The following is a 12304-nucleotide window of genomic DNA, read 5'->3' on the forward strand; positions in this document are numbered from 1 at the left end:
AGAGTGCTAAGACTGTCTTTTGTGTGCTAATGAGAGTATTCAGAGCTGAGGCCCCCATCCTTCTGGATGGGACCACAAAACCACAACCACGCCCTGCTCAGTGGGTGGGACTGCAAGCCCCACCCCCGCCCCGCCCCCACCCCCACTTCAGGGAGGGAGAGGGGATGGGGAGGCAGTCAGTCTCAGGGGCTGGCAATCTCATCAGTCACACCTGTGCAATGGGACCTCCATAGATGCCCTGCACGGGGTAGAGGGGGGGATCCAGAGAGCTCCCAGGTTGGTGAGCACATCTGGGTGCTGGCGCTCCCCCTGCCCTGTCCCTTGCCCTGCGTGTCTCCTCCTTCTGGATGATCCTGAGTTGTGTCATTCCTAATAAACAGGTATTAGTAAGAGAGGTGCTTTCCCGAATCCCGTGAGCCACGCTGGCCGACCACGGGGCCGGGGAGGGGGTAACGGGAACCCCGATTTGCAGCTGGTCGGTAGGAGGCGCAGGAGGCATCTGAGGAAGGGGGGTCTCGTGAGGCGGAGCCCTCAGCCTCTGGCATCTGCGCTAAGCGCAGCGGGTGTCAGAACGGCGCCCGCGTCTGCAGAGAGCGGGACAGCTGTGGGGGGGACAGACACACACACCGGTTGTCGGAGGTGGTATTGGAGAACACAACACAGTACCCATCACCCTGTCCAATCTTCTCTCCTCTGTCACACCTCACATTTCCAAACCGCCCCCTCCCCGATTATTTTGTAGCAAATTCCAAGCATCATGTGATTAATCTGTAAATATTTCCGTTACATGATGAGACACGAGAGTCTCATTTTAAGATGATGCCATCATCATCTCCCCCCCAAATTCGTAGTGATCTTTCAGTGTTATTAGACATCCAGTCGGTGTCTGCACTGCCCCAGTTGTCTTTAAATATTTTGTTTGCTTGGTTTGGGTGTTTACACTTTGCATGACTTGAGATCCAAACAAGGGTTAGGTTATCCCGAAGCTGGGATAGGTGTGATATTTTTCTTAAGTTTCCTTTCTTTTCATCTGTATATTCTCTCTCCTTGTTTTGTCTTCCTGAAATTACTTCGTCCTTGTGGATAGAACCAGGTTGTTTGTCACGTACGATGGCCCAGAGTCTAGATTTTTGGGAACGTGCCCCCTTCTTGCCACTTAGGGTGTTCTTCTCGCTCTTCTATTCTGTAAATTGACACTTAGATCTGGAGGCTTGGTCCGATTTCAGGCCTGATTTGGGGAGGCAAGACTATGTCCTGACCCTGACCCTGACCCCTGACCCTAGGCGTGTCCTCCTGTCAGGAGGTACATGATGCCTGGTTTTTTATCTTCTCTGCGATGTTTGAACTCTCACTGTGTACATTGATGCGTGTTTATCTACAATCTATTTTCCATCTCAGTTGCCTTTTATTAAGGAAATTCCTCTCTTCCATCGTCTTTTTCGTGTGCAGCCTTGTCTCCTGGCTTTTGTGTACTGCCAGTTCCGTTTTGTTTCTGAAACAGTTGTTTGTTTTATTTCCCTTTCCCGAACCCTTTCCTTTCTTTGTTCAATTTTTATTTTTCTAAGTATTTCTAATTCTAGTTTAGTTATTTTTCATAACTTTTATCATTTTTCTCAACTTTTCTTAGCTCGTTTCAAATCTGTTTCGCTGGCCTTTCCTTGTCCACTACTGGCGTTTTCTCCCCATCGTGGGGTTTGCCCGGTGGGCTTTGATGTGTTAGTTGCGAGCTTACAGCAACCAGCCCCCGCGACCCTTCGGTGCTGTCACATCTTCCCCAAGAGTTTTCAAAAATATATGTTGGCTGAGCCTTGGCAAGTAGAGTCAACTAGCCCAATGGGTTCAGTTAGCATTGCCGGGCGGTGTGGGGCGGGGCCACGCATGGCCACGGCAGGTGCAGGCGTCCAGAGCTCCTGCCACTGTTCTCCATCCAAGGTGCCAGGTGAGACAAAGACATGAAACAAAAAAGTCATGATACTTGGTTCATTGGCAAACGTGACTCTCCTAGACTGGCATAATTTAAAGATGCCAGAAAAATAATATTTAGTGTATTGTGATCTAAGACCACAGATTTGTTTGAAAGCAAACTTATTTTTGTGTAACATTATTCAAAGTGTTAAAGTAACTTGAAAAGCAATCACTTAGGACTCAGATTTATCTCTGTTGATCAGCACCCCCCAACCTTTATGGCTCCCCTGTCCGTGTCTAAAATACTCTGGTACTGAAACTTATTTAGCAAATGCCACTTTTATTTTTCACAAAACATCTTCCCACACATCTCACAGATGCTCACAGGAACCTCTTCCCAGGGTCTCCAGATGAGAAAGCCACAAGGTGGGGGCATTGACTGCCAGGGGTGGCCTAGCGCCTGGTTCTTCTTACACATCCCGTGCAGCAGAGGTCTGTGGGTCTCTAGGAGTTTTCCACATGTCGGGGGACCCTGAATGCCAGGCGTCCGTGCCCTCACATGCACTGCCCATCCACCCCCACCCAGAACTCGGCGATGAGCCCTGTACGCTTTTCCTTCTACTCAAGACACTTGAGTTCCTGGACACCTTGAAGTGGGGTCAGGGATGCCTGGGAAGGCAGTCGGGTGAGGGCGTGTGTCAGAAAGCTGGGGAGCAGGGGCAGAGGGGGCAGGAAGAGTGCCTGAGGATTCTCACCGCCGTGTCTCTCAACATTTTTGAGAGCTTCCTGTTCCACGTTTGTTCAGAGTGTTGCGGCTGCCCAGGGTCTGTCCCCCACGGAGATTGCCTGTGCGGGACCTGGGCTGTGGAGGCCACTCTTCCCAAAGGTTCAGACTTCCCTAGGAGTGGCGGGGCATCCCTTGGGTCTCACCGCTGGGACTTGAGGGGATGGCGGTGCTGGTATTGATTCGAGCCTTGAGGACCTCGTAAGGGCAGGGCAAGGACAGTCCTTCTTTTCCGTACAGTACTAAATGCCCTTTTTCTCTGTAGTTGTGCATTTCGTGGGGCTAGACCCCAGAATTGCCGCACGGCTCCTAGATCCTGAGGATGCCACACCTTCTTTTGAAGATTTAGTAGCAAAATACCTCGAAAGCGCCATATCTGTCACCGTGAGCAGCACTTACGGGAATTCCTCAAGAAATGTGGTGGTGAGTTGAGTTAAGATAAGGCTTTACCCGAATTTTTTCCTAGAAACTTTTTCCGCTTCATAGACAATCTAGTAGCAGAAAGAACATTGCTGACATTCGTTTTCACTTATTTTGCACAAATGCTTTCTACCCTGACATTTCTGGTGGAAGATACTGAGTAAGGACGGGTGACTTGATTCTTTCAGGAAACTGTTCCCGGGAGGCCCTCTTCACAGTGTGATTCTTCTAAACGGCCCCTCTGGTGTCGGAGAGCCACCTGCTGTGACCTGGGGGCTGCTAGTTCATAAACTCCTCGTGCTGCTGACCCAGCCTCTGTGGCAGAGGCTGTGGCCTCACCTCGGCCCGTGTGCTCAGGAGCGTCCCAGCCCTTCCTGGGGATGCACCCAGGTGTTAGGAACCGCGTCTGTGGGAGCCACGGTGCTCACAGCCCTGGAGCCTGGCCCAGAGCCTCCCACGGCCCCACAGCAGGCCCCACGGGAGGCAGTGCCATGGGAGCAGCGTGGGCTGCTGCAGTGGGGCCACTCTGTTCAGGCTTCCTGCTTGTAAATCAGCAGCTACGTGCTGGAAACACAGCTGGGAGAGCGTGCAGGGTGCTCAGGGAGCACGACGGCCGCGGCTGGGAACCTTTGGGGCCATGCGGCTGGCGATGTGCCGGCACTGAGGCTGGGGGTGGGGTTTGCTGGGGTTTGCACCTTATCCTGGGCGCTCTGGGAGGGAGGGAGACAGTCAGGTAGTGTCTTGGGGTTAACAATGCAGAAACTCACTTGCCCTTAATTTGAAAAGAGATCTGCCAGAGGGATATGGGGGAGCTCCCAGATCAGAGGAACAGCAGGATCAGGCCTTGGGAAGGGAAGGCCCTGAGACCCGGGGGCCAGCAGTGAGCCGTGACTTCGCGTCCACATGTCACTTTTGTCCAAGACTCAGTTTCAGCACTAGCAGTGCCTCGTTTCCCTCACTGTGCCCCACGTGTGCCCCTTGGCGGGGACACGGCACGGAGGTGAGTTCTACTGGTCCGTCCTACGAGGACGAAGAGGAAACTTTCCCAAACAGAAGCTGAGACACTGTCACTGAAACAGGGATGTGCTCACCTCGGTATTACCAGCCCCACTTTACAGATGAGAAGACCAAGGTCAGAGAGGCCAGTGTGCAGGCACCTTGCCCAAAGTTAAGCTGAGGCTGTGGTTCAAAGGGTGCTTTCTGACTCTGAAGTCTAATTTCTTTCTAGTGTGCATCTGGGATGGGAGCGGCTGCAGGGAACAAAGGACCAGCTGCAGAGGGCGTTGCACCTGGGCTGGAGCGGCTACCCAGGGGGCTGTGGGCTCAGCCAGGTGAGGGGTGGGCACGGGGAGCTTCACCCCCAGGCCCTCGTCACACTCCAGGAAGAAAAGCAGCAGCCTCCTTAGCTAAATGTGTCCATTGCAGTGTGGAGGGAGGAGCAAGCTGACTGAGGAGGTGCTGTGAGCTGTCAGAATGCAGGGGGAGTTGGAGCAGAGGGAGGAAGCAGCAGGGGTGCAGGAGGGGACCGGGAGAATGAGGCAGAAGGTGTGGAAGAGGGCGAGCTGTGTCAAGGGCTCTGTCAGGAAAGTACAGAGCTCAGCCTTGTCCTGAGGAGGCCCAACTGGAGAACCACTCAAAGTGGGGGCTGCGAGGTCAGCTCTATCCTGTGGAAGGCTCTTCGGGCAGGAGTGGACAGTCTGCTCACGGTGCCTGGTGCCCTTGGCCAGGCTGCAGGAGCACCAAGGCCCGGGATGACTGGACAGCAAATGCCAGCCTACAGCGACCTACTGTCAGCTCATGGTCCTGAGTTTTCTCCGGCTTGGGGCCTTGAGCCCAGCGCAGAGTGTGGGGAGTCGTCTGGCAGAATGAGGTGTTCAGGAGGAGAGTCAGACTGATTGCGGGGGGGGGGGGGGGCTGCAGCTTGTCCCCCACCCCATCTGTCCCCTCCCAGGGTGTCTGTGGGTGTCGTCCGGGCCAGGACGGGTGGTGAGGCGGCCGTGTGGAGGGCACGCTCCTGTCTCCCCCCTGTATGATCTGTGCTCCTTGGGCACTTAGCTTCTCCACAGTTCCTGTAAAATGAGGAAACACTCGGTAAGGGAGAAGGTGTGAGGCTCCAGGTAGCGTCTTGCATTTGCATGGGAGCTCATGTGCTTGAGGTGTTGGTGATGCCATGGTGTCACGTCTGCCGTGGAAAGACTCACGCTACCGGCCAGTACCCATTTGCGTCTATTTTGTCACTTCCTGGATCGCAGCGAACATTGCTGCTGAGTTTGCCTCATCTTCAATTCTCGTGATCTTTTAAAGAACCAGAATGGGGGTGCCTGGGTGGCTCAGTCAGTTAAGCGTCTGACTTCAGCTCAGGTCATGATCTCCCGGTCTGTGAGTTCAAGCCCCGTGTCGGGCTCTGTGCTGGCAGCTCAGAGCCTGGAACCTGCTTATGATTCGGTGTCTCCCTTTCTCTCTGCCCCTCCTCTGCTCATGCTCTGTCTCTCTCTGTCTCAAAAATAAACAAATAAATAAAAAATTTAAAAAATTTAAAAAAAATAAAGAAAGAACCAGAATGTATGTGTGAACCTGAAGATACTCTACAGACTCACAATGGGCCTTTGTTCTCAGTTGAAGGCAAGGCATTTTATCATAACTTGGGGTTGGCGGACCACTCTTGCTCACTGTCCCCCAACAGCATCATTCATTCCCATCCACACTCACAGCATCTTCGAGTGCGTAAGAAATGGGACATTGAGCTCTAAGGCCAAGTTAAGCTGCACATCATTCGTAGAAGGATAGTCAGATGATAAGACCTGAAGTGGTTTTTTTTAAACGTTTATTTATTTTTGAGAGAGCGCAAGTGGGGGAGGGGCAGAGAGAAGGGGACAGAGGATCCAAAGCAGGCTCTGTGCTGACAGTGCAGGGCCCAACGTGGGGCTCGAACTCATGAACAGTGAGATCATGACCTGAACTGAAGTCAGACGCTCAACTGACTGAGCCACCCAGGTGACCCTAGACCTGAAGTTTTAAAAATGTTTTCTGTGGGTTAACAATTGTAGGAGTTTTAAAAGCCACCAATTCAATTGGAACATTTCTGGTGCTGCAGTTAACATCAAAGCTGAGCGTTTATTTTAGTTAATAGTGAGATCTCATTGGGAAGCAGAGGGCATTCGAGGGAATGATCTAGAAGAATTGAAGGAAGGGACTGTGTACTGAGGCAAGGCCAGGGGTGAGGGGACCAGCAAGAGACACAGAAGCCTCCAGGGCAGGCACTGGCTGGAAGCATTTCCACCCCCGGGCTTGGAGGGTGAGCTGTCAACGGGACCCTGGGAGGGCAGTGGCCTCGCAGGGGCTGCCGGTGGGGGAGCCAGGCCCCAGAAGCTGTGGCTGCAGGCCAAGGACTGTGGGCTGGTGGGTCGGGTCCAGTGGGAGAGAAGAAGCCCACCTCTCTCCCCTGCCGCCCCAGATGGGCAAAACCAGCCCGAGAGCCAAGGAGGAGCCAGTTGCTGGCCTGGAGGACATCAGCCGTTCCTCGAGGGCAAAGCACAGAGCGCTGGGCCTGGAGGTACAGGCGGCAGAGGGGCGGAAAAGGCCGGGGCCTCTCAGATAGCAGCAGGAAGGGATGAACAAGACAGAAGCTCTGATGGGGGCATGAAGGTGGTCTGAACAAATGCAGAGATGTTTCATGCTCTTGGAGGACGTCATGACCTAATACAAAGATTTCACCTCTGTCCACGTTCATCTACAAAGCCGATGCAAAATCCAATGAAAATTCTAGTTACGCTTTTGTGAATTCAGTAAACCTATTCGGAAATGAAAATGGAAGGCTAAAAGTCTAAAAATACCTAAATCACACTTAAAAATGAGAAGGATTAAAGAAAATTGGGAGTGAGGTTTGTCCTACCTGATATTTCTAAATATCTCTATGAGGTCTTGGTAATAAAATAGGGTACTTGCAGGAAAGAGGAGTTTTACTAGGAAGCGGGGGGAGGGCGGTTATTGGGTAGGGGCCCGTGTTCACTCGAGAGGTGCCCGAATTCTGCCTCCATGAGATCAAGTAGGCTGTTGAGCAGAATGCAGGTGCCAGTAGTTAAAAGTTAAATTGATAATAATTTCTTCCTGTGCAACAGGTTTACGGTTTATGGCAACTATTTTGTACTTTGGAGCTTCCTCTGATACCGGTTTTGGCAGGTAAGGTACCATAAACATGATGGCCAGTCATCTTTCTAGAGAGTCCTTTACCTTGTTTGAGAGCAACTCTTTCTGTCTTATTTAGGGGTGGGCAGGGTGTCATGTGGGCACTGAGAGGGAACAAGCCCTTTATTTTCCCTTTCTGTAACAAGAGGGGTTGGACTGCATCACCTCTTGATCTAGAAGGTTCTGACATTTCAGTCACGGGGGATTCCTTTTGTGCTGTCTGGCTTTGCTGAGTGCCTGGGCGAGGGGCAGTGTGTGCTCTTGAGAGCAGCAGTGTGGGAGGAGGCCTTCAGCCTGTTCCGCAAGACTGTGGGTGTTTGGGCCCACCCCTTGGAGAGAGCCCCTAGAAGGGCTGTGGGGCTCTCCTCTGCCTTTGCCTTGTAGCCCTCTGGGCACCCAGGTCCTGCTGGGCACTAGGAGAGCCGAGCCCTGCCCAGCACTCTGCAGCTGGCCTGGCCAGTGGTGGATCCGTTCAGTGTGGCTGGCCAGTGTGCGTCCCCATACCTACTGGCTCCAGTGCTGGGCTCGAACACTGGCCCCAGTGAACAGTTTGTCAAGGTCGGACGTGGCAGGTGCTGCCGTTGTGTCCCCGTCAGGGAGTGAGGCTTGCTCCTCATTCTTGAGTCTTTCACAGAAATGATTGGCTGATCGATAGATACAGTGCAAATTTTATCTGCTCTGGTTTTTTTTTTTTTTTTTTTTTTTTTTTTATTTATTTTTTTTTTTAATTTTTTTTTTTTTCAACGTTTATTTATTTTTTTTGGGACAGAGAGAGAGAGCATGAACGGGGAAGGGGCAGAGAGAGAGGGAGACACAGAATCGGAAACAGGCTCCAGGCTCTGAGCCATCAGCCCAGAGCCCGACGCGGGGCTCGAACTCACGGACCGCGAGATCGTGACCTGGCTGAAGTCGGACGCTTAACCGACTGCGCCACCCAGGCGCCCCACTGCTCTGGTTTTTGAATCACAGTGATGGAAAGCCACAGCATTCGGGTGAACGGAGAAGAAATGGAGAGGACTTCAGCACTTCTTGGGGTATGTTATTTCAGAGCCCTGGTGCCTGTCAGCCTTATTCTGCCTGTGAGTCCTTCCTCCCCCTTCCTCCCTTCCTCATTCAGGCAGCACTGTGGATGCCTCCTGTCTGTGACCCCTGCAGGGGAGCATCGCCACCGAAGGGGTTCAGACAAGCAGGACAGCTGGGTGCTCCCCCATGGGGTGTGTGTGTGGTTTCGTGGACCTTCTGGCCTTCTCAAAAGTCAGGTTCTTCTCACAAGGACATCCCCCTGTAGTGTGGTGAGAGGAATTCATGGGTTTCTTGGATTCTTTAAAAAAAAGCAAGAACAGGGGTGCCTGGGTGGCTCAGTCAGTTGAGCGTCCGACTTCAACTCAAGTCACGATCTCGCGGTCCATGAGTTCGAGCCCCGCGTCGGGCTCTGGGCTGATGGTTCAGAGCCTGGAGCCAGCTTCGGATTCTGTGTCTCCCTCTCTCTCTGCCCCTCCCCCGCCCATGCTCTGTCTCTCTCTGTCTCAAAAATAAACGTTAAAAAAATTTTTTAAAAAAAAAGCAAGAACAAAACTTTCTGTCAAAAATAAAAAATACAGAGAGATGCATACAGATGCATTAAAATATTTTACTGAAGTTATTTTATAGGAAACTCTGGTATAACCATTCCCTAGGTCGAAGTGTAGAGTTCCCAGAGCCCTGTGTGCCCTCTCCCTGTCAGAGCCCCTTCCTGCTGCTCCATCCTGACTTTGGGAGTCATTCCGTTGTTGCTTTCCTTAGCACTTTTCCACTTCAATGCCTAAACTATAGTTGAGCTTTTCTTTGGAACCGTACGTTCAGGGTGGTGGCTGACGTCTGTCCCTCGGCCTCCGTGTCCCAGCTTCACTGATGTCCTCTGTCACTTGGTGCCTGCTTGGTCTTCCATCATACCTTCCGTCCCGCTGTTGATAGGCATCTGGGTTGTTGCCAGCTTGCAGCCTTTACAAGCCACACTGCACCCTTAAACGTGTCTCCCTGGGGCACAAGGCAGGTGGGCTGCTGGGGCCCCAGGATGGGCCCGCTCAGCTTTATTAAGTAACACTGAATTGCTTTCTGAAGTGGCACCTGCCAGAAGTGCACACGGTCCGGCCATTACCCATCCTTATCCGCACGGGGGACAACAGACGTTCAGTAGGAGTCATTCTGATGAGGACATAATGATATCTCATTATGATTTTGGTTTCTATTTTCCTGATTACTCATGAGATTGAATAGCTTTTCATATCATCATTGGCTATTAGGAGTTTCTCTTTGCTAAAAGATCTGTTCAAGTTTTTTTACCCATTTTTATATGGCAGGTTTTATGTTTTTCTTGCTAATTTATAGAACATCTTGATATAATCTGGTTACAAACCCGTTACATATACCTTCTGTCATTCTGTCGTACCTTTTTACCCTCCTAATGGTATCTTTTGATGAACAGAAGTTCTTAATTATTTTTATTTTTATTTACTTATTTTTAAAAGATTATTTATTTTGGGGCGCCTGGGTGGCTCAGTCGGTTAAGCGTCCTACTTCGGCTCAGGTCATGATCTCACAGTTCGTGGGTTCGAGCCCCACATCGGGCTCTGTTCTGATGGCTCAGAGCCTGGAGCCTGTTTCAGATTCTGTGTCTCCCTCTCTCTCTCTGTCCCTCCCCTGTTCATGCTCTGTCTCTGTCTCAAAAATAAAAAAATAAACAGTAAAAAAAAAAAAAAAAAAAGATTATTTATTTTGAGAAAAAGAGCGCATGAGCAGAGGAGGGGCAGAGAGAGAGGAGAAAGAGAATTCCAAGCAGGCTCCACACTTGGAACACAAAGCTGATGTGAGGCTCTATCTCACAAACCACGAGATCATGACCTGAGCCTAAGTTGGATGCTTAACCCACTGAGCCACCCGGACACCCCAGAAGTTCTTAATTTTTAATGTAATTTACCAATCTTTGTCTGTATGGTTAGTGCCTTTTGTATGCTGTTCAGGAAAGCATTCCCTATGTCAGGCTCATGAAGTATTCTCGTGTATTGTATTTAAAAGCTGTCTTCATTAGGGGCGCCTGGGTGGCTCAGTCAGTTGGGTGTCTGACTTTGGCTCAGGTCATGATCTCACAGTTCGTGAGTTCGAGTCCCGTGTCGGTGTCTGTGCTGACAGCTCAGAGCCTGGAGCCTGCTTTGGATTCTTTGTCCCCCTCGCTCCATGCCCCTCCCCACTCACTCACACTTTGTCTGTCTCAAAAATAAATAAACATTAATAAAAATAAATAAATAAAAATAAAAGCTGTCTTCATTAGCCTTTGCATTTAGGTTTATAATCCACCTGGAACTGGTTTTTTTCTTTTTATGTACTTTTTAATTGAGAAAGAAATTGCATACAGTGAATGGTATAACTGTTTTTAATTATTGTGATAAAATGCATTTAACATAAAACTTACCATCTTAACCATTTCTAGTTAGAGAGTATAGGGGTAGTAAATACATCCACATGATTGTACAACCATCATCACCATCTACTCCGTACCTGTAAAACTGAAATTGTATCCCTTAAGCAGTAACTTCCCATTCTGCCCTCCCCCAGCTCTTGGCAGGCACGGTCTATGATTTGACTACTCCAAGTACTTCATGTAAGTGGAATCATACAGAACCTGTCGTTTTGTCACTGCCTTATTCCACTTGGCATGATGTCCTCAACATTCATCCCTGTTGTAGCAGGTGTCAGAATTTTCTTCCTTTTCGAGGCTGAATACTACTCCATTATATGTATATACCACATTTTGTTTACCATTCTTCTGTCAATGGATGTAAGCAGCTTGGGTCACTTCTATTTTTTGGCCATTGTGAATAATGCTGCTATAAAAATGGGTGTAAAAATAAAGATCTCTTTGAGACCCTGCTTTTAATTCTTTGGAGTACATACCTCAAAGTGAATTGCTAGATCTTATGGTAATTTTTCATGTTTTGAGGAACCACTATACTTTTTCCACAGTGGCTGTACCCCTCTCTGCTCCCACTAATAGCTCACAAGTGCACTTTCCCCACATCCTCACCAACACCTCTTGTTTTCTGTTTTGTTTTGTTTTTAAAATAACCATTCAGTGTGTGTGAGGTGGTATCTCATTGTACTTTTGATTTGCATTCCCCTATTGATTAGTAATACTGATTTATCTTTTCATGTGCTTATTGGCCATCTGTGTATCTTTTTTGGAAAAATGTCTATTCAAGTCCTTTGCCCAGTTTTGAATCGGGTTGTTTGTTTTTTCTCTTGCTGAGTGTTAGGAGTTTTCTTGTTGAGTTTTAGGAGTTCTCTATATATTCTGGATAGTAATAGTTTATCATATAAGTGATTTTTAAATATTTTTTCCCATTTTGTGGGATGCCTTTTTACTCTGTTGATAGTGTATTTTGATGCACAGTTTTAAAAATTTTCATAAAGTCCAATTTAAACATTTTTTTCTTAAAAAATAATTTTTTTTTCTTTTGTTACCTATGCCATTATCATATCCAAGAAATCACTGCCAAATCTAGTGTTGTGAAGCTTTTGTACTGTGTTTCCTCCTAAGTGTTTTGTTTCAGGTCTTAGGTTTAGGTCCTTGGTGCATTTTGAGTACATGTTTGTATATGGTGTGAGGTAGGGGTCCAGTTCTGCATGTGAATGTCCAGTTTTCCCAGCACCGTTTGTTGAATAGATTGTACTTTCTCCATTGAATGTTCTTGGCATGCTTGTTAATTCCTAAGTATTTTACTCTTTTTGATGTTACTGTGAATGGAATTGTTTTTGTAATTACTTTTTCAGGTAGTTCATATGTAGAAATGCAACAAGTGATTTTCGCGTGTTGATGTTGCATCCTGCTACTTTGCTGAATTCCAAATTTCTAATGGTTTTTTTGGCTTTTTGTTTTGTTTTTGTTTGGTTGTTTTTGTTTTTGTTTGTTTTGTTTTATTTTGTTTTTTGGTGTGGAGAGTTTTATACACATAAAATAATATCATCTACAAACAC

The 12304-nt window shown here is 48.8% G+C and overlaps 1 protein-coding gene across 1 annotated transcript in view; it reads left to right on the forward strand.

Annotated features, from left to right (window-relative positions):
• POLN (DNA polymerase nu) overlaps positions 1 to 12304 on the forward strand; it is a 151486-nt gene that overhangs the window by 23635 nt on the left and 115547 nt on the right. Inside the window, 4 exon segments of the mRNA XM_045474955.1 lie at positions 2955 to 3112; positions 5663 to 5731; positions 7228 to 7288; positions 8264 to 8328. Coding sequence (XP_045330911.1) covers positions 2955 to 3112; positions 5663 to 5731; positions 7228 to 7288; positions 8264 to 8328 — 353 coding nt within the window.

The sequence above is a fragment of the Leopardus geoffroyi genome, chromosome B1 (genome assembly GCF_018350155.1).
Source record: "Leopardus geoffroyi isolate Oge1 chromosome B1, O.geoffroyi_Oge1_pat1.0, whole genome shotgun sequence".
Classification (NCBI taxonomy): Eukaryota; Metazoa; Chordata; class Mammalia; order Carnivora; family Felidae; genus Leopardus; species Leopardus geoffroyi.